The sequence below is a fragment of the Propithecus coquereli genome, unplaced genomic scaffold (genome assembly GCF_000956105.1).
Source record: "Propithecus coquereli isolate 6110/MARCELLA unplaced genomic scaffold, Pcoq_1.0 Scaffold63, whole genome shotgun sequence".
Lineage (NCBI taxonomy): Eukaryota > Metazoa > Chordata > Mammalia > Primates > Indriidae > Propithecus > Propithecus coquereli.
In genome coordinates, this window is record NW_012152285.1 from 7,673,240 (window position 1) to 7,692,891 (window position 19,652).

General features: G+C 36.3%; 1 protein-coding gene across 2 annotated transcripts in view; it reads right to left on the reverse strand.

The window, feature by feature from the left end:
• Positions 1-19,652, reverse strand: part of IDE (insulin-degrading enzyme) — a 102,110-nt gene that overhangs the window by 43,944 nt on the left and 38,514 nt on the right. Inside the window, exons 2-9 of one of the 2 annotated variants that reach the window (XM_012659723.1) lie at positions 17,252-17,436; positions 16,035-16,242; positions 13,498-13,667; positions 8,480-8,485; positions 2,817-2,929; positions 2,139-2,301; positions 1,321-1,413; positions 781-872 (exon numbers count right to left, since the gene is read on the reverse strand). In XM_012659723.1, the coding sequence (XP_012515177.1) occupies positions 781-872; positions 1,321-1,413; positions 2,139-2,301; positions 2,817-2,929; positions 8,480-8,485; positions 13,498-13,667; positions 16,035-16,242; positions 17,252-17,436 (1,030 nt within the window). Of the gene's footprint in view, positions 1-780; positions 873-1,320; positions 1,414-2,138; positions 2,302-2,816; positions 2,930-8,479; positions 8,603-13,497; positions 13,668-16,034; positions 16,243-17,251; positions 17,437-19,652 lie in introns of both variants that reach the window. The other variant, XM_012659722.1, reaches the window with a different exon arrangement.

Genomic DNA, 19,652 nt, shown 5'->3' on the forward strand with positions numbered 1-19,652 from the left:
CCTCCCAAGTAGCTGGGACTACAGGCATGCGCCACCATGCCCGGCTAATTTTTTCTATATATTTTTTGCTGTCCAATTAATTTCTTTCTATTTTTTGGTAGAGACGAGGTCTCGCTCTTGCTCAAGCTGGTCTCGAACTCCTGACCTTGGGCGATCCACCCGCCTCGGCCTCCCAGAGTGCTAGGATTACAGGCGTGAGCCACCGCACCCGGCCCATTTTAGAATCTTGATAGGAAAGTATATATTTTTAAAAACCCTTTTAAAAGAAGCCTTTAAAAATTTGGAACACAAACACCTTTAGTTTTATGCAAGAAAAAAAAAGATAGTGAGGCTTTTCCATACATACAATAATAAAATCACTTTTAAGAACACAATCATACATAAAGCAATTCACTATTTCTTTGAGAGTTTGCTACAGATTTGAAAATCACATAGCTCATGCAGCTTCAGCCAGGGAGTAACACAAGCCCTGATAGATACCAGCTCAGGAAACTGCTGGTTTTCTTCTGAGGGATGGAAAAGCAATCTGATTTCTTCCCTTTTCCCTCCTAAAAAAGGCTACATGATGCCTTAACCCTTAATTGTGCCCCAAGTACCAAATCAGACTAGTATAACTAAGCCTTAACTAATACTACTATGCATTGCAAAATTTTAGAGTTTAATTAGGAAAAAAAAAAAAAACTTTAAAAGTTTAACTGGGCCTTAAATTTAAATTAATTCACATGTATTTATTTTTGAAAAATAGATTCCTTAAGAAAAACTTTGGTGAAACAAAAGTACCTTGCACTCTTGGAAAACCCATTCTTGAGGTCCTTCTGCACGTAACTTCTCAATGTATTGAAACATGTGCAAAATTATATCTTCAACATGTACTGGAAAAAAGGGGCACACTTAAAAACCATTCAGTCCTTGAATCCTCCAAAGCAGTGAGCTCACTCCTAAGGTAAAGTCAGGTAAGTGGAAGACGGTCCCTCTTAGAAAATGGAGTCCTCACCTCCCTGAGACTGGTTTTAGGTATCCCACTCACGGCCCTCTGGGCTCGTGGATATGTGACAGAAGGGGTGTTGGGGCAGTAATTGAGCAAATAAAAAGCCAAGTACACATTTAACAAGCACAACATAATGATCGGTTGTTAAGGGGGGAAAATCATCCATGAAACAAAGGTTAAGTTACACATGAAAAATACGATGGATAAATTGTATGCATTAAAGTGTTTATAGCTTTTCAACATAAAACAGATCCACAGCATAAAGAAGTTAAAAAAATAAATCATACAAAGTCAATTTTCATTCAAAAGCAAAAAGGTCAATCAATACTTACATAATCCTTCCTCAGTCAAGTCCACATTAATGATAAAAAACATAAAACCTCGGGCTCCTTCCTTCTGCCCACCAACAAGAGTATTTACCCAGCCTGGAACATTCAAAGGAAATCAACATGATTGCATGTGTGGCTTCTTTCAAGATAAGAAATTTTTCAAAATTTCCTACTGTATGTACCCAAGAGATCAGAATGGACCTCTTGTAGAAAAGACTGCAGAAAAAAAATCATTTCAGAAAAGCAGTTTTAGATGTTGTGGAAGACTAACGGATTTCTGGGGTTGGGGTCTTTTCTGAGGACTCCTGAAATCAATTCCCAATCAAGAATAGACTACTGTGCTTAAGTGTTATGTAAAAGCAAAGAGCATGACTTGGAAGGAGACTTGGGAACCATCTATTGACTAGATCCTATTATACCCTTCTGATTTGATGGATAAGGGCAAGCAAATAAATAACGTGTTCTGACATTCACAGAGATGATAAAGAATACATAATGTGGGCTTTTACTTTTTAACCTCTTTCTCATTTAAAACATGCATTATGTTTTGAAGTATCTAATATCTAGTATCTAATATCTTTTGATCTAATATCTTTTGAAGTATCTAATATCTAATCTTCACTGTTCGATACTGAAGGGTAAAACAAATTATGGGAAAAAACCCAAAGACAAAAGCACACTAACAACCACCACCTTACTCACTAACCCAAAACAGTTCCATCTAAAAACATTCGCAGGAAAATATTTAGGAAAAAATGAGAGCCAGAGTAAAAAGATGTGGTGGTGTACTACACTCAGAAGCTGCTGCCCAGGAGACTTACCTTTTGATTTAAGTTCTGATAACAGACTTCCAGGACCTTCATGCCCAATGAGATGACCAAGATAATGACCAGGATTTGATTTGTAGTATTTCTGAAGGTCAGGTATGGGAAATGTCACATAAAGATTCCTAATATCCTTAATGGGTACTATTTTATAAAGTTGCTGGAGGAAAAAAACCCAAACAAATCATAAAAGATTAGCTGTATACAATTCCTACTGAATATTTACAAACTAAGAAAAATACTGATTTTCATGGAAGAATACCAAATTTAGGAGCAAATCAATTGCCAGAGAAAATCATATCTACCACAAAGAAATAAATGACCAGGCTCTTAGTGGAATTTCATTACCATTGGCATGCAGTCCATGTGTGGTCCCCTGGACCATGCCGCTGTAGTTTTGGCGGCTTGCCTTCTGGCACTGGACAATGGCTTCAAAAATCTGCCAGGGGTACAGCTACCAAAACTACTTTTAGCATGCAAAGATCAGAACATGTTGATATTGTTTTGGTGATTCATTTTTCTAATAAACGTAAAACTGATTTGATTATCCTGACAGATATTAAAAACTACATAAATAATGAAACCTCCAACATTTTTTGCTTATTCTCTGTTAAACTAGGTATACATTATGTCCATAAATTAAAAAGACAAAATACCTGAAATAGATGTACTTACTTTAAGATGTTCTTCTTGGAAAGGGTGTTCAGGAAATTCTGGCAATGGGACATTTTTGTTCTCTACTTCAGAAAACAACTTTACCACCAGATTAGTCAAGTCATCTAAAGATTCTACAAGAAAACAGATAAAACAGAACTTAAACTAATCATAATATATGACAGGTAGTATTTAAGACCCTAGATTCTCCTGAAAAGTGCCCAGACTATTAAAAGGAAAACCTGGAATTCTTTTTACAAATTGTATCTGATAAAGATAAATCATTCCGTTAAATCCTATCAGTGCCTACATAACTTCTAAAGCTGTTAAGCAATACTGATAATGATTGTGCTTCACACATATCTATCTTTTTTTTAAATTAAAATTCATTTTTTTCTTCTCTGATGTTCTGTAAATATCTACCTTTTTATAGTCTTAAAATTAAATATTCACAATACAATTTCACAAACAATATCCTGTAATAAATTTAAGGTGGAGCATGGTGGCTGATGCCTGCAATCCTAGCACTTTGAGAGGCTGAGGAGGTAGGATTGCTTGAGGCCAGGAGTTCGAAACCAGTCTGAGCAGGAGCAAGACCCTGTCTCTACAAAAAACAGAAAAAAAATTAGTCAGGCATGGTTGGTGCATCCCTGTAGTCCCAGCTACCTGGGAGGCTGAGGCAGTAGGATCGCTTGAGCCCAGGAGTTTGAGGTTGCAGTGAGCTATGATGATGCCACTACACTCTAACCTGGGTGACGAAGCAAAACTCTGTCTCAAAAAAATAAATAAATAAAATTAAATGAATAAAAAACAAACATTAGAAACAATAACATAATAGTTGCATTTGGAAAAATGACTATCTATGATTCCCACCAGACATCTACTAAACTATTAGAAGAGAGATTATAATATACACCTTACAAACAGACACAGTCTAAGCCCACTGTTAAAAGTCAAATGTTAGAGTTTATATGTGGTTGATTTTGTGGGTAAATAGTATAAAGGTGAAAAAAATCCTGGGAGGGGGGAATCCCAGGGATTCCCTGGGATTGTAACCCCAGCTTCACCATCCATGTTAACTGACTACTTGGACAAAATGGTTAACCACTCTAAGCTCTGTAAAATAAGGAAATTGGGTAAGATGATCACAAATCTCTTCCAAGGTTTAACATTATATGATTCTGTATCATAATGTGCCAAAGTCACTCAAAGACTTTCAATTACTGGTAAAATTATATTGCCACTTAAGTGATGTTCTTTTATGTTTTCACTTACATTTATTCTTTTATAAAGGGTTTTACTTGCAAAAGTTTGCAAAGCTATATATATATGTAGCAAAACTACTTGTAACAAAAAATGGAAATGACCTAAACATCTATAAATATATGGATATTATGAAACATTGATACATTGGAATTTTATGCATCCATTAATGAGGGATAGATCTGTATGTGCTGATACTAAAACATCTCAAAGCTTTATTAAATGAAAACTGCAGGCTACAAAACAATGCCATGTAATATAATTTAATGTTTTTAAAAGACATATATAAAAACATATTAACGAAATTCAACTTTTGGAAGTATAACAAGAAATGAGTTAGGGTCTTTGGGGGGAGGGCATAGTGGCCATAGGATGGAAAAAGAACAACTTGTTTTTTATTTTATACCTGTGTGGGATAAATTTTTTTCCATGTGCATATATTACTATTATTCTAAAAAGAAAAGGGTACAAAAAGCCTTATCTTTTTATAAACAAGATAATCACCTTGATTCTGTCTACTCAAAAATAGGTTATTTATAAATGGTATAAACATTCATCCCTTGTTACTGTCACTAAGCATTTGAATCAAATAAGAAATTTCCCCTGATATTCTATGACCCATTTTGAACTTTTCCATGAACTCTCTAGAGGACACTTAATCACTATTTGAGAATTGCCTTTATATGGTATGAAATCTTTTATGCTTATGAATGTGGACATTTGCACTTTATTTATAAAATATATCTATTTTTATATCAGTTTTTTTGACATATATGAAGGACCCCAACATGTCCAAGAGCCAAATAAAAGGCAGATCAGTGGTTGCTTGTCATATGACAAGTGAACTTAGGAATGGAGGGGATATATTTGGAGAAAGGGATGTCAGAGACATCTTTATGCACAGATGAGACATGTGACTTGAAACAAGGTAAGCTATCAACAAAGGTTTGCTGACTTGAAGTACTGATGACAGCAAGGCCCTTTAGAGTAAAGTTCTACCAAATGTGCCTTTTGTCTTACATATTTCTATCCTAAAAGCACAAATTCACAGTGTAGCTTTTTAAAGGTAAGGGAGCTAAACAATGCTGCAGTCTGTCTTCCCCACTAAACCAAGCTACCAGAGATCAGGGAACTGAGTCCCGTTCATCTTCATATCATCAGAGCTTGGCAACCTCAGTGTCTGTACTTGATTGTTACCTATTTACCAAGTGTTCAGGCAATGCGTGCTGCCACAACTAGAGGAATGGCTCCAGGCGAAAAGGGAAAAACTCTTTTGTGCCCTTGTGACAGAAATCCTTCCACATGGTTACTCTTCCTCTCCCTTTCCTGGCCCCAAAGAGGAACAGATTATCTATTAATCCTTTAGTCTAAGAGATCCAGTTTCCTCCTCACACCTTTGTCCTGTAAAGATACCTCTCCCAGAGCCTTTGTCAAGTCTACTGAGCTCAGTACAGGAAGTCAGTCACAATAGGAGAGTGACATCTATGGATCAGGAAACTGAAACATCTTACTTCTTTTAGACGCATATTCTGTCACTTCTACCAAACCAAGAACACGCTAAGGACAGGGCTCATGTTTCATTCATCTGTTGCCATTGTTACTTGCCCAATAAATGCTCATGTGTTTTATCTCAACTAAAACACAGAAAAAAAAAGTACAGGCTAGGCACCTATTCCCAGAACTGGGCTTTAAATACCAAGTGATATTTAACATTCTAGGCCCATCTACCTTTAGCAAGCACATAGTTTTATAAAGTCTGCTTTTTAAAATTGGCCTCACTCCTTGAATTCATTTTATATCCTGGTTCAACTTAAAATGCATATTGTTTCTTTTCTTTTCTTTTCTTTTTTTAAGAGATGGGGTCTCGCTCTGCCACCTAGGCTGGAGTGCAGTGGCTCAATCAAAGCTCACTGATCCCATACACCTAGGACTACAGGTGTGTTAGGATTATAGGCGTCAGCCACTGCATCCAGCCTAGATTAGTTTATTTTCTAACTGCAAAAATAACATTTGCCAATAGCAGAAAACTTAGAAACAAAAGCAAAAAGATGACAAAAGTAGCATAAACTCACAATTATGAGATGCTAGAGTGGCTATCATTTATGGAGCATTTGCTATGTGCCAAGTACTATGCTAAACACTATTTGTATTATCTCAATTAAACCTCGAAACAGGTATGAGGTACCACCTCCATTTTACAAATGCAAAAACTGAAGCTTAGGGAACTGAAGTAACTTTGTTACCTCATAGCCACATATCTAAGTGAGTAGTATATTTGGAATTCGAAGCCAGGCTGTTGGATTCTAGAGTATGAGTTCTTAACTATTATATCACAATGTTAACTTTCTATGTTTTTCTATTTTGTCTTTTTTTTTTTGAGACAGAGTCTCGATCTGTCGCCCAGGTTGGAGTGCAGTGGTGTGATCAAAGATCACACCTGCAACCTCAAACTCCTGGGCTCAAGCAATTCTCCCATCTCAGCCTCCAGAGTAAATAGGTCTACAGGTAAGCATCATCCTGCCTGGCTAATTTTTAAATTTTTTGTAGAGATGGGGGTCTCACTATGCTGCCCAGGCTAGTCTCGAACTCCTAGTCTCAAACAATCCTCGAACACTGTGCCCAGCCTTCATTTTGTTTTATATCTATACCATATATCTATTAGAATTTTTTATAAATCTTAAAAATGGGACCATATAGCACATAGTGCTTTTATAAGGTGCTTTTGTTTTCTATTTATCAAGATTATTTTCCCACGGTATTAAAATGCTTTCATAAAACTGTTTATTCATTCAGTATATTTTACCAAGTGACTATGATATGCCAAGGATGAACTCAGGTACTGAGGATAAAGCAGTGGACAAAACAAAGTTTCTGTTCTCATACATTTTGGTAGAGTGGACAACAAAAACAAATATTTAATACTTCAGGTGGTAAATGTTATATAGAAAAATAAAGCAGGCAGGCTTATGCCTGTAAACCCCGTACTTTGTGAGGCCAAAGTTGGAGGATCATTTGAGGCCAGGAGTTCAAGACCAGTTTAGGCAATATAGTGAGACCTCGCTTCCACAAAAAAATGAAAAACTCAGCCAGGTGTGGTGGCATGTGCCTGTAGTCCTAGCCATTTTGGAGGCTGAAGTGGGAGGATCACTTGAGCCCAAGAGTTTGCGGTTGTAGTCAGCTATGATCACGCCACCGTACTCCAGCCTGGGTGACAGAGTGAGACCCTGTCGAAAGGAAAAGGAAAAAGGAAAGGAAGAGGAAAGGAATACAGGAAGAAGGATAGAATAGTAGAAGAAGAGATGCTAGTTTTTTTACAAGATGTTCTATTTTACAGTTATAAAATCAGTACTTAACCAATCTCTTATTAATATATATTTAGATTATTTCTAACTTTTCACTAATATATACTGTACTGACAGCAACATCCTTTTACATCACATTTGAACTCTGATTATTTCCTTATATTGTATTAATATTTCTAGATATAAAAATGTGTATGTACCTTTTAAGGATGATCTTGTTAAACTGCAGAAAGACTAGCACAATTGATACCACTATAACCAATACAAAAGAGCACCCATATCCATAGTGAGTATTACTTAAAACAAAAGAAATGAAAAAAAACCCAAAAGTATGGAATTTAATAAGGGGAAGCAATACATTATCATTAGTTAATTTGCATTTTAAAAATCAAACCTTTGCTGTTTATATTCCAAATAGTTTCCCCAGTTTATCATCATCTACTTTTTAGGTTTGTTTCCAGTTTTTTGTGTTGTTATAAGGTCAAATCTGTCAATCTTTTCTTTTAGACTTCCTTCCCTTGCTTTTATTTGCTTATAGCATCTATTAGAGTAGTAATTTATATTTTCTTCAGGTCTCCATTTATTTGTTTTGTTTTTTGGGGGAGGAAGGGGAATTTATTTAATGGACAAGTACAGAAACGATAGTGTGAAATATTCCCTAAGGTAACATGATGTAGATAGCATGGCATTGTAGATTTGAGAAGGCAAGGAGAAAACCCTTTTAGAACCCAGGAACATATAAAATAGATTATACCCTGATCCAAAATCCCATAAACCCATTAAGTTATTAAATATTTAAAAATAATTCAAATATATTTCATTCAGTGGGGCAAAAAAGCAATAAAAATGGATGTTACCATAGGCTTAAAAAGTTCACCTAAGAAGACTCTGCAAATATCAATGACAGGTCTCCGTTTAAAACTGCCTAAACTTCTTTTTGGAACACAATGAGTTAAAAATAGAAATCCCCATCCATGTATTCTGTAATAAGTAGATCATTTTCAAAAGATTCTGAGCAGATAAACAGCTGTATCTTACATCTGTCTTCCAATACTTTGAAAAAAACAAAATGGAAAACTTAGATTATTTAATTCTATGAAAAATTTTAAGGGTTCTTACCTCGACCTAAAACACAAATAGCCATTAAATTGGATGAATAATAAGTAGAATGGAATTTCAGTAGCTCTTGTCTTACATCAATGCCTTCTTGGTTTGGTCTAGTCTCTAGAGTATATTTGTTACCTGAAAGGGAAGAAAAGGCAATACTTAGAAAAAGCAAACTATGTGGACTTTAAAGTTTTATAATCACTACTGACATTGCTAATAAGATAAAAAACAGTTCAAACTAATATACATAATTAGTCAAATATATTTGACTATAAGGTGGATAAACAGGACAGTATAGTATGAACAGTAACATTTAAAACGACAGAGTTTTCCCTAAGGAACTAAAAGTGCTTTATAAAAATTATACTTCTTGGCCAGGCGCGGTGGCTCACGCCTGTAATCCTAGCACTCTGGGAGGCCGAGGCGGGTGGATTGTTTGAGCTCAGGAGTTCGAAACCAGCCTGAGCAAGAGCGAGACCCCGTCTCTACTAAAAATAGAAAGAAATTAATCGGACAACTAAAAATATATAGAAAAAATTAGCCAGGCATAGTGGCGCATGCCTGTAGTCCCAGCTACTCGGGAGGCTGAGGCAGAAGGATTGCTTGAGCCCAGGAGTGTGAGGCTGCTGTGACCTAGGCTGACGCCACGGCACTCACTCTAGCCTGGGCAACAAAGTGAGACTGTCTCAGAAAAAAAAAAAAAAAAATTATACTTCTTAAAATCCCTATGGGACAGTAGGTATTATAAGCACTTACAAGATAAAATGTGATCCACATGGCCTCCATTCACACTACTTTAATTTTCAATTCCCTATGTGCTCCCCAATTAATTGAACACAGCCACTGAGGGATTTTTTTGGAACTTGCCAAGTTACTCATGGAAAGAAATTTACTATTTTGGGCTGAAGCATTAAATTTGTGATGTGAATTCTCACGGATGTGATCTAGACTGGTAAAAATAGGATACAATGCTATTTTTATAAATCTCAAGTGATATATACAATGTATCACTAAGAGCTCTCATGAAATTTTAATAACTAATCAGTTAGGATAAAATATTAGCATCAAAAGAAATTGTCAAATTCCCTAAATAATACCTTTCTAATAAAGACCTTACAAATTAGGGACTGAGAGATGAAATTATAATGATTGGCGTCTCTCCAAAGTGGCATCATATCCTAAGATCCTGGCCTGATAATTTTTATTATTGGTCCTGCTTGCACTAACTACTACATGAAATCCTGTCTTTCTTCTGCAGAGATAAAACTATGGTAGAACATGTTCTTGATGTGCCTATTTTTTTTCCTTGTGTTTTTATAATGTCTGATGAATTGGCATTGAGAAAGTCCTTTTTTCACTAAATTAGATGTCTACAGAAAGCCAGCAGATGGCATTCTCAGACCCAGTCTTTAGCTCAGTAGTGCTGCACAGTACTCGGAGTTAAGATTCATTCCCCAGAATGCTTAAATCAACAGATCCAGTGAACAAAGAGTTTTCAAGAAACAGCCTGGCAAATGCTCATTTAATCTTTTTCTAGTCACAAAGCAATCATATGTATTCATACTCACAATAAGTAGCCTACCATCTAAGTTTCCAGGGTCTTAATTAGTCCTCTCAGTTTCTCACTAAAGACTCAGTTCAATTCCAAATCTGCTCTACTGCCCAGAGAGGTCCTGAGACATCCTCTCACTCTACCTGAGGGGTTCAGGTGCTCTTAAATGTATCCATAGTTTCAACTTCTCAGGAGGGGAGTGCGGGGGAGAAGGCCTTTGCTGGGGAATGGTTTGAAATTTTCTCATATCAAGGTGAAATTGATAGTACCTCTCTTTTCTACAAATGAAGATTCTAAAAGCCTCAGTTCCAGAGGCCTGTAATCCTAGCACTTTGGGAGGAAGAAGCAAGAGGATTGCTTGAGGCCAGGAGTTCAAGACCATCCTGAGAAAGAGCAAGACCCCATCTCTACGGAAAATAGAAAAATTAGCCAGGTGTGGTGGCACACGCCTGTAGTCCCAGCTACTCAGGAGACTGAGGTTGGAGGATCAGTTGAGCCCAGGAGTTCAAGGTTGTGGTGAGCTATGATGAGGCCACTGCACTCCAGCCTAGGCAACAGAGTGAGACCCTGTCTCCCAAAAAAAAAAAAGTGTTTTTTGTTGTTATTTATTTTTGTTCACGGATAAGTGCTGAGTGTTATCCAATGCTTTTTTTTGTTTGTCTACTGACTGCCTATCACTTTGGATTACTTAAACTGTGGGGTCAGTACCCATTATATTATAATGAAATAAATTTAAAGTATTGGCAGACCAGAATTTTTCTGGAAAGAAAGAATATGACAGAAAGTACCAGATGACATACTATGATGTAAGACTGATTTTTTTTTATAAAACTTTTGTTTCAGTGCTTATACAAACACATATGTGCTCTGAGTTACTAGGTAAAATGTGCTTCTTACTGTGGGCTATATACAAAAGAGTTTGAAAGCCACCAATCTATACTACTTCTGAAGCATGAAAAACCACTGTAAAGGACAAACATCTTATTGTAAGGTTTTCTTAAAATGGATAACACAATGCTTGGTTTCTGTTCATCTAAAAATACATATGTTTTCCTGAATTATTTAAAATCATAATCCCTCGATGGAGAAAATGGCTCACATTCACAGAAACATCTTACGCCACTCAAAAATAACAGAAGTAAATTAGCATGGATTTCTAACAAGATCCTCCTTCAAAGACTACCTTTGCAAAATTTTATATATGCATAATTTCTGGATGAAGGCATACCGCTCTCATCATATTTTCAAACATATCTGTGACCTTAAAATGGACAGAATCTACATTCCAAAAAACTCCTTGTTAGTTTATATTTCTAAAATCAGATGGTAACTTGACATTTGTATTACTTACATCACATTTTCTACGCTTGTGTACTGAGTCTGACTCAATTGTCTTTTAGCTGTTTGTATTACCTTGTACTTTGCTAACTGCCTAGCCTTGTCAAGTTATAAAGACAAATATGCCCACAAACTTCACACATCTATATATGCCATGAAATGCATCTCTTTGCCCATCATTCTTGAAACCTTCCTCTGGGACATTTTAAGATTGTTTCTTGCTTGTGACAAGTTTACTTGTGACAACATTACTCACTTTATTCACTACATTTATTTCTGGAAGATTTGTGGCTGCTTCTTGATTACACTGGTATGATTTGTCATCAGTGAGGCTATTTAAAAAAAAGGCAACACCCAAAGAGGAGCTCCAACATGTTCTACACAATAGTAGCATTGTTAATGTAAATATCTAACCTACCAAAAGGACTATTTTAAAGAACAACAATCATTTGAATGTAATGATTCTGAAATTTGCTTTTTAAAGTTCATACTAGGCTGGGCACAGTGGCCCATGCCTATAATCCCAGCACTTTCGGAGGCCTAGGTGGGATGATCACTTGAGCCCAGGAGTTCAAGACAAGGCTGGGCAACATAGCAAGACCCTGTCTCTACAAAAATAAAAATAAATTAGCTGGGTGTGGTGGCATGCACTTCTAGTCCTAGCTACTTGGGAGGCTGAGGCAGGAGGATCACTTGAGCCCACGGGTTCAAGGCTGCAGTAAGCTATGATCGTGCCACTGTACTCCAGCATGGGCAACAGAGCGAGGCCCTGTCTCTTTAAAAAAACAAAAAACAAAAAACCTCACAATCCCTTCTTGACATACCATGTATGCTAATGTTCTCCACAAAAAGCACTTTTCAAACAATTCAGCATTACACAGACATTTTAGGGACCCCAGTATTCATTCAATGATGCTATTATTGACTGCCAAGTACTATATTTCTAAATAATATAATATCACTGCTTCTACCTGCAATTTTTGAAAAATCTTTCTAATTCTGTAAAGCCACACTAATTTCTCTGGCTGCTGTTAGATATATTAGAATGGTATCCAGAAAAGAAAGCTGTATTTATAATACTTAAAAGTTCCCAAAATTAACTTTAAAAACAAGCATAAATTTATAAATGCACTAAACAATCTATTATCATTATTCTTATGCAACTTTATAATACCCAAAGCAATATTTTAAAAGCATAGCAACCTGTTAACAATGATTACCTCTGGCAAGTGGGACTGGCAGGACTGGATAAGGAAGAAAGAGACATCACGGTTTTGCTTTTATTTTTTACTTTAAATATTTTTGTACCATTTAAATAATTATTAAACAAGTACTTTTTAACAAAAAATTGAATTAAGGATACAGTTACAAAATCAAAAATTTCCACTTTTATTTAACTCGACTCCCTGTCACCTGCCCCTATCTTCCAGAAATAATAGCACTTTGAGAGCAAGGCCCTTGTTTGTCTTCTACAGTATATTATCTCCCACAGAGCGATTCCCATGGCAGAAGCTATGTACCTCGAAGGGCAGCAGTGGAGGCAAAAGGAGTAGGAGGATTCAACAAGCCTTTAAGTGAGCCTTGTTTTTTTTTTTGAGACAGAGTCTCACTCTGTCACCTGGGCTAGAGTGTTGTGGAGTCATAGCTCACAGCAACCTCAAATTCCTGGGCTCAAGTGATTCTCCTGCCTCAGCCTCCGGAGTAAGCTGGGACTACAAGTGCATACCACTGTGCTCAGCTAATTTTTTCTATTTTTAGCAGAGACAAGGTCTCACTGTTGCTTAGGCTGGTGCTGAGCTCAAGTGATCGTCCCGCCTCGGCCTCCCAGAGTACTAGGATTACAGGCATGAGCCACTGTGCCCAGCTTAAGTGAGCCTTTTAAAGCATTTCCAATGAGAAAGCAGACTTCAGAATAAAAGGATCTATGATCTTTTCCCTTTAAAATGCTGGTTAATATCTATTTGCAACTTTAACTGCTCTGCTCTTTAAAATTTAGACCTCTATTTGAATGGGATATAAACAGGAATGGAGAATTCTGAAACCTTCTATCCTGAACTGTAAAATACAATACTATGCAAAGAGGCCATGGGTTTAAATGAGGTCAAAGCGAACTAATATATGAAAGCAGCTGTTGACAAACCTGTCCCAAATTTACTGAAGGGGTGTTTAGGATTCCCTGTAGCTTTTTCCAACTGAAAGAGCCTCCAGGCATCATTCATCACATTCTTCTCATGCTCTGAATCAACTGCATTCACCTCTCTGTCTTTGCAACTCTCATCAAACAAGGGGCACAGGAAAAACTGTGCAAACCTAAGGGTGTAAAACATAATGAACTTGAAAACTGCCATTTTAAAAGAATGGCCTTTTAAAAGTGTTTCTGAAATATTAAACATGTCAATTCAGAGGAGTTAATCTATCCCAGAGATGCTAAATAATTAGTGAAAACATAAAAAAACAATAAATATAACCAAAAAGTATAACACACACACACACACACACACACACACACAAAAGAAAAGGCAGGCGCATGAGTGTTCTTAAGCAAATTCTAAATTTACAGTCTTCGGTGCAATTTCGCTAAAACTCAGGCACACCTTAGAACAAACAAATTAAGTAACCAACTTTTAAAAGGCTGGATTTGAATATCTTTTTTCTTCTTATGGAGAAAAACAAATTTTAATTAGTAGAAAAAAATAATGCAATGAAAAATCTGAGGTATGACATAGTAGTTCGACTAAACCATGATTACGGGCTTTTATGAAATAAAGAAACAGTCTATAAATTTTTAATAAGCAGTGATTCAACAAATAACATGGTATATAACTTTAACATAAGTAATCAATATGCTTGTCTTGAGGCTATACTTTAAGAGCACCAAAGTTTAACTAAAATATCTTTAGTTAATATAATAAGTTAACTCTCCTATATCAGGTTGCAATTTGAGTCACAATTTCATGTACCAACTCCTTTTAAGAAACTTTATATCCCGCCTTATAAGAACAAGACTCAGAATTCAGATGAAGCCAAGAGTGGAAGCTCTGAATGGGACCACTATTCAGTGGGTCTAAGAGACTGCTGAGTCTACAAACATCTCAGTCACTACACCTCACGGTCCAGCTGTCAAAGAGTCCATTATCATTACTTGATGTTTATTTCAAGTAAGTGAATATGATACTGTGCTAAGTACTTTACACATACCAGTCCAAAAGGAAACTCCATCTATCTGGAGTCTATAATCAAAGATGTATGGACCAGCCTGAGCAAGAGCGAGACCCCATCGCTACTAAAAATAGAAAGAAATGATCTGGACAACTAAAAATATATAGAAAAAATTAGCCGGGCATGGTGGCGCATGCCAGTAGTCCCAGCGACTGTGGAGGCTGAGGCAGTAGGATCGCTTGAACCCAGGAGTTTGCGGTTACTGTGAGCTAGGCTGACGCCACGGCACTCACTCTAGCCAGGGTAACAGAGTGAGACTCTGTCTCAAAAAAAAAAAAAAAAAAAAAAAAAAAAAAAAAGATGTATGGAAACAGAGAATTTCTGGACTTGTAACCTTTTACCTATCTCAACACACCCGGGCTGGGAAAAGTACCTAATAGCTACATACCAAAGCTGGATGGGCCCAGATAATGGGTCATGTTTATGACACAGTACCAAGTTTTTAAAATGATGCTCTTATTCAAGCAAATTATTCTAAGCCAAGTAACAGACATCCTCCATCATATATCTATTATATGAACATCTGTTGTAGCATTTGCAGAGCGGGAAATGAAATTCAGTGTATGATCCCAGGGAATTCATTAATGAAAGTTTTCTGGGAATACTTATAAAAGATGATTATACCTCAAAGCTGCTGCCTAAAGACTAAAACATAACACAGAATAAATAGGAAGCAGACTACTTCGACCCAGCCAGATATCCTAAACCCATGCCTTTGCCCTGTTAAATTTTTTAAAAATATAAGTAAGCAAATAAAGATGAAAATTACTAAAACTCCAAAGTCAAACTTTATTATGGACCCATAAAGAAGCTGGACAACTACACCTTAGTAACAGAGAAAACCATAAAAAGTCACCAAGGATAAACTACACTTTGAATATTGAATCAAATCACCAATATAAAAAATTAGAAATTGTAAGCTACATAAAAAATTGACCAAAAAATTAAATCGGCCTAATGGAGCTTGCTCCAGAAAATGCTTTCAAAATATCCCCAGGGTTGAAATAGCAAGTCAAAACAGTCTATATCCACTAAGTCTCCTTGAGAAGCAAGGAAGTAAAGGAGAAGAGAATATTTTTAAGGTCTAGCATTCTGGAACAAGAAGTATGTTTGAAAAGAGATCCATGACACTATCGCAGGTTACTCTTCATCATGTGCTTTACAGGTAACACCAGTTAGAATGGGAAGCCCTGGTGAGAATTTTATAAGTCAATAAAATATTTTGTAGGCCTGAAGACAGATTTACAGTCATGCCATTATTTTTCCTTTACCATAAAGTAAATATATGACATCATTCATTATTTTTTCTTTTTTATAAAACACAGAAAAATACTGGTTAAAATACCTTTTGTTAAACTATAAAGCTATGAAGCCATCTTTGTAAAAATAATATTAATTATTATTATTAATGTGGTTAAGCATACAAAATTGGATAATTCATAGGGCATTCATCATTACCTGTCTAGGGCACCTTCTAGATGTTCGTGGGAAACATCAAAATAGTAATTGGTATGCTCTCCACTAGTAAAGGCATTTGAACTTCCTGCATGCTCACTGAGAAACTGACTGTATTCATTTTCTTTAGGGTACTTCTTTGTTCCCAAAAAAAGCATATGTTCACAAAAATGACTTAAGCCAGCAATATTTGGAGGATCGGACAATGAACCTGAAAGAGAAAATACATATATAATGAACCTTTTTTTTATGTTCAAAGCTAGTAAGTACAGATGAATTACAGATGATTTGGAATTCTTGTTAGCATGACAACTCCAACCATAATCAGAGAAAGTTAAGCATAGGCAGCTCTAAAATGGTATTATTTAGAAAGGTATACGAGTAGGCAGAAGACCTAGGTTCTAGGTCTGCTCTTGATATTAATTAGTTGGTAACCTTGGGCAGATTACTCAAACTCTCTGAGCATTAGTTTCCTCACACATTGGAGGGAAGAAGAGTTGAAATCACTGTCTTATAAGAACTAGAATTTTCTTTTCATGGCTTTATTGTATTACAGGAGGCCATACAGCACAGTGCTAAGAGCATGGGTTTGGGGTTAGTGGCTGTACTGGCTGTGAAACATTAACCACAATACTTTACCTATCTTGCCTTAGTCACTACTTCTATAATACCTATCTTAGAGGGTCATGTGAGTACAAATTAGATGATATTTACAAAGCACTCTGCATTATGGTAGGCAATAGTTATTTGTTCAATATTACCTTATTTCTTCAATTCTAAAATGCTACTGAGTTAAATAAAACTTTTCTAAGAGAAAAAAAGAAAACACTGCCCCACTAACTATACACACAGGTAAGAAGCAACCTGATTAAAGCCACATTAAATGTGGAAGGAATGTGTACAAAAAATCTATGAAATATGCTGTTAAGTGTACCAAAGTGAAAAATCACAACTGTTTTACTGTAAAGGATGGGAATGAATTTCTATTCTGCTAGGTCACCTTAGGTGGGAACCTAATAAGATGTCCTTGGTAAATGTACGATTATTTGACTTGGACAAGTTTAGTTTACCAATAGCTATATGAGGGTTCTAGTACAAATAAGGTACATTAAACTGAACACTAATGGATCTTTATTTGTATTCATATCGAAAGTTCTAATAAATGTCATCATTAGGTCAATGAAACTGAACAAAGCTTAATTCACAATTTTAAATTGTACCTATGTGTACATCGAGTGCTGCTGATGACTTATCCGTGGTAGGATCACTGATGAGAAGTACTTTGATACCATTGGCTAGCTCTAGCCCACGATATTCTCGCTTGTCTTCAGGAGATTTGGTAATGTGATTTCCTATTCTCTTGATAGCTGGATTATTCATTTTGCTGTAAGTCTTTTTTTGGAAACTGAAAAGAAAAAAAATTATTAATTGTTGGTTTCTCACTGCTTTTTTTTTTAAAGGACAAAGAATAACATCAAGAAAACCCATAATAATATATCATCAGATAAAAAAAAGTCTGGAGGCAACTTTTTATAGCCTATGTACAGGGTGTAGTCATTCCTCTCCTACCTCTTACCCCTAATTCTTTCTGAGAAATGCTAACAATATTGTTTTTGTGGAGCCATATTTGTACCTAGAAGAGTACATGGATGGGCATTTGAGACTGGGTGGATTGGGCCATGAGTTGGTCAGTGTGCTGACCTAGAGTTTTCTTTCACACATGTTTCAGAGCTATCTGTTAGAGTGAGGTGAGAGGATATGTAAGAATTATTACTGGGTCAGCCAAAACATTGCTCAACCCGATGACATTCAAAGATAGAGTAGATCTGGAAAAGTAGAGTAGATATGCCCACGCTCAGAACACAAGAAATAATCCCCACTGAGGAACAATCCTGTGAAGTCCTAATACAAAGTAAGAGACCTGGGCTGCCCTACAATAGCAGCAAAAGCAAGGACATCAAACAAATAAAAAGACAGAAGGACCCCAAGTAATTTTTGTAATCTGCTTAAGAGTTGAATGCCAGCACAGGAACAGTCTGGCAATCTTAATATAAATGTTAGATAAATTCTCTTACAAAGGCCTTCTGATAGTCTTTCTTCTCTAGGAAGGCTAGAGTTACAGTAATGGGAAAGGACTACCAGCACACAGAATCCTGTAGGAGTACTGGTTGATATTAGTGCAATGAAGGAATTTTCCAGAGTCTGGGGTATGCATGTTTTTTGAGAGTAGATGTTACTTTTGTCTATACTGAGGGCTGCTTAAGAGACAAAAAGTTAACCTGCTATTATTGGCAGGTTAATATACCACTCAGGCAAAGCCAAAAACATATCTGAAACTACAGAGGAAAAATAAGCCTATGCTAGCACATTTGCTTTCTACCTGGAAGAAAAAAGAAGTGGATCTGACTTCTCCTTAAAGACTGATAGCAAGATTTAAAGGCAAATAACAGGCAGCTGAAATAGGCATACAATTATTTTGGATAAAATATTTTTTTGTGTTAAAAATCTCTAGAGATTAAGAGAGGGAATAATCTAGTTTGCTTTTATCAGAATATCTTCCTCTCTGAAATCATCTGTAACTATTCTTCTAATCTGAATAACAACTGATAAGCCAAAGAGGTTTGTTACTATTAAGACTATCCACTAGGTCTTCTTTTGAGGACAGAATATTTGGGATTTTAAAGATCAATATTGTAGGTCATACTAAACGTATAATACTGGTTTTTAAAAATCACATAGTGGTTTACACAGATAATGCTATACACATATAGTGCTCATGGTCTTTCTCTGTTTATAGTAAAAATAATTTCTTGAAAAACAAAGCATAAAATACTAACATTTTGGGGCTATAAGGCCACCACTGGAAAATTCAAAAGCAATTTGGAAGTACAAAGTCATTATTAACAATTCTTTTCTACTTCATTAACCATAAGCCACTTAAGTTCAATGTCAAAGAGAGATGAAAATATCTAAGTGCAAAATCTAAAAAACGGTGTTTTGTGGTTAAAAATAAATAATTAGGAATAATTCTCAGAGTTACAGGAAATGGTCTATTTAAGACTCCAAAGAGGGGCATAAGGCACCTCAGATAGCAGTGCTAGTTAAGATATTTCCCAAAGGACAATCTGTTTAGACTACAGCAAATGCCTTCAAGCATGTACATAGCTTGTTTCAGAAACCTTAAATTAAGTTTAATATAAATTGCTATTTTAAAAAATGAGCCCCAACCCAGCAACAATATAACACTAAATAAGCCATGAGGCAGCCTCCGTCAAGACCTCCAGCAAGAAGGGCAGCATTAAAAGGTGGCAGTAAGAACTCGGTGGGCTCCAAAGAGAAGCCTACACTCCCCCTCCACAATGCTCTACTAGAGGGAAGAAGGGGGTTGGGCTTTTAGAGATGGATTCCACTAGGTGGGAGCTAAAGCCAAAGGCTACTTTGGCTCCATTGCCGCTGTTTATAATCAACTCCCTCTACTGTGCTTGCCCCTGCCAGTTTGATTTAGGGGAACCAAGGATTACAAATGATTAAAATGTAATGATGGCCGGGCCTGGTGGCTCACGCCGGTAATCCTAGCACTCTGGGTGGCCGAGGCGGGCGGATCGTTTGAGCTCAGGAGTT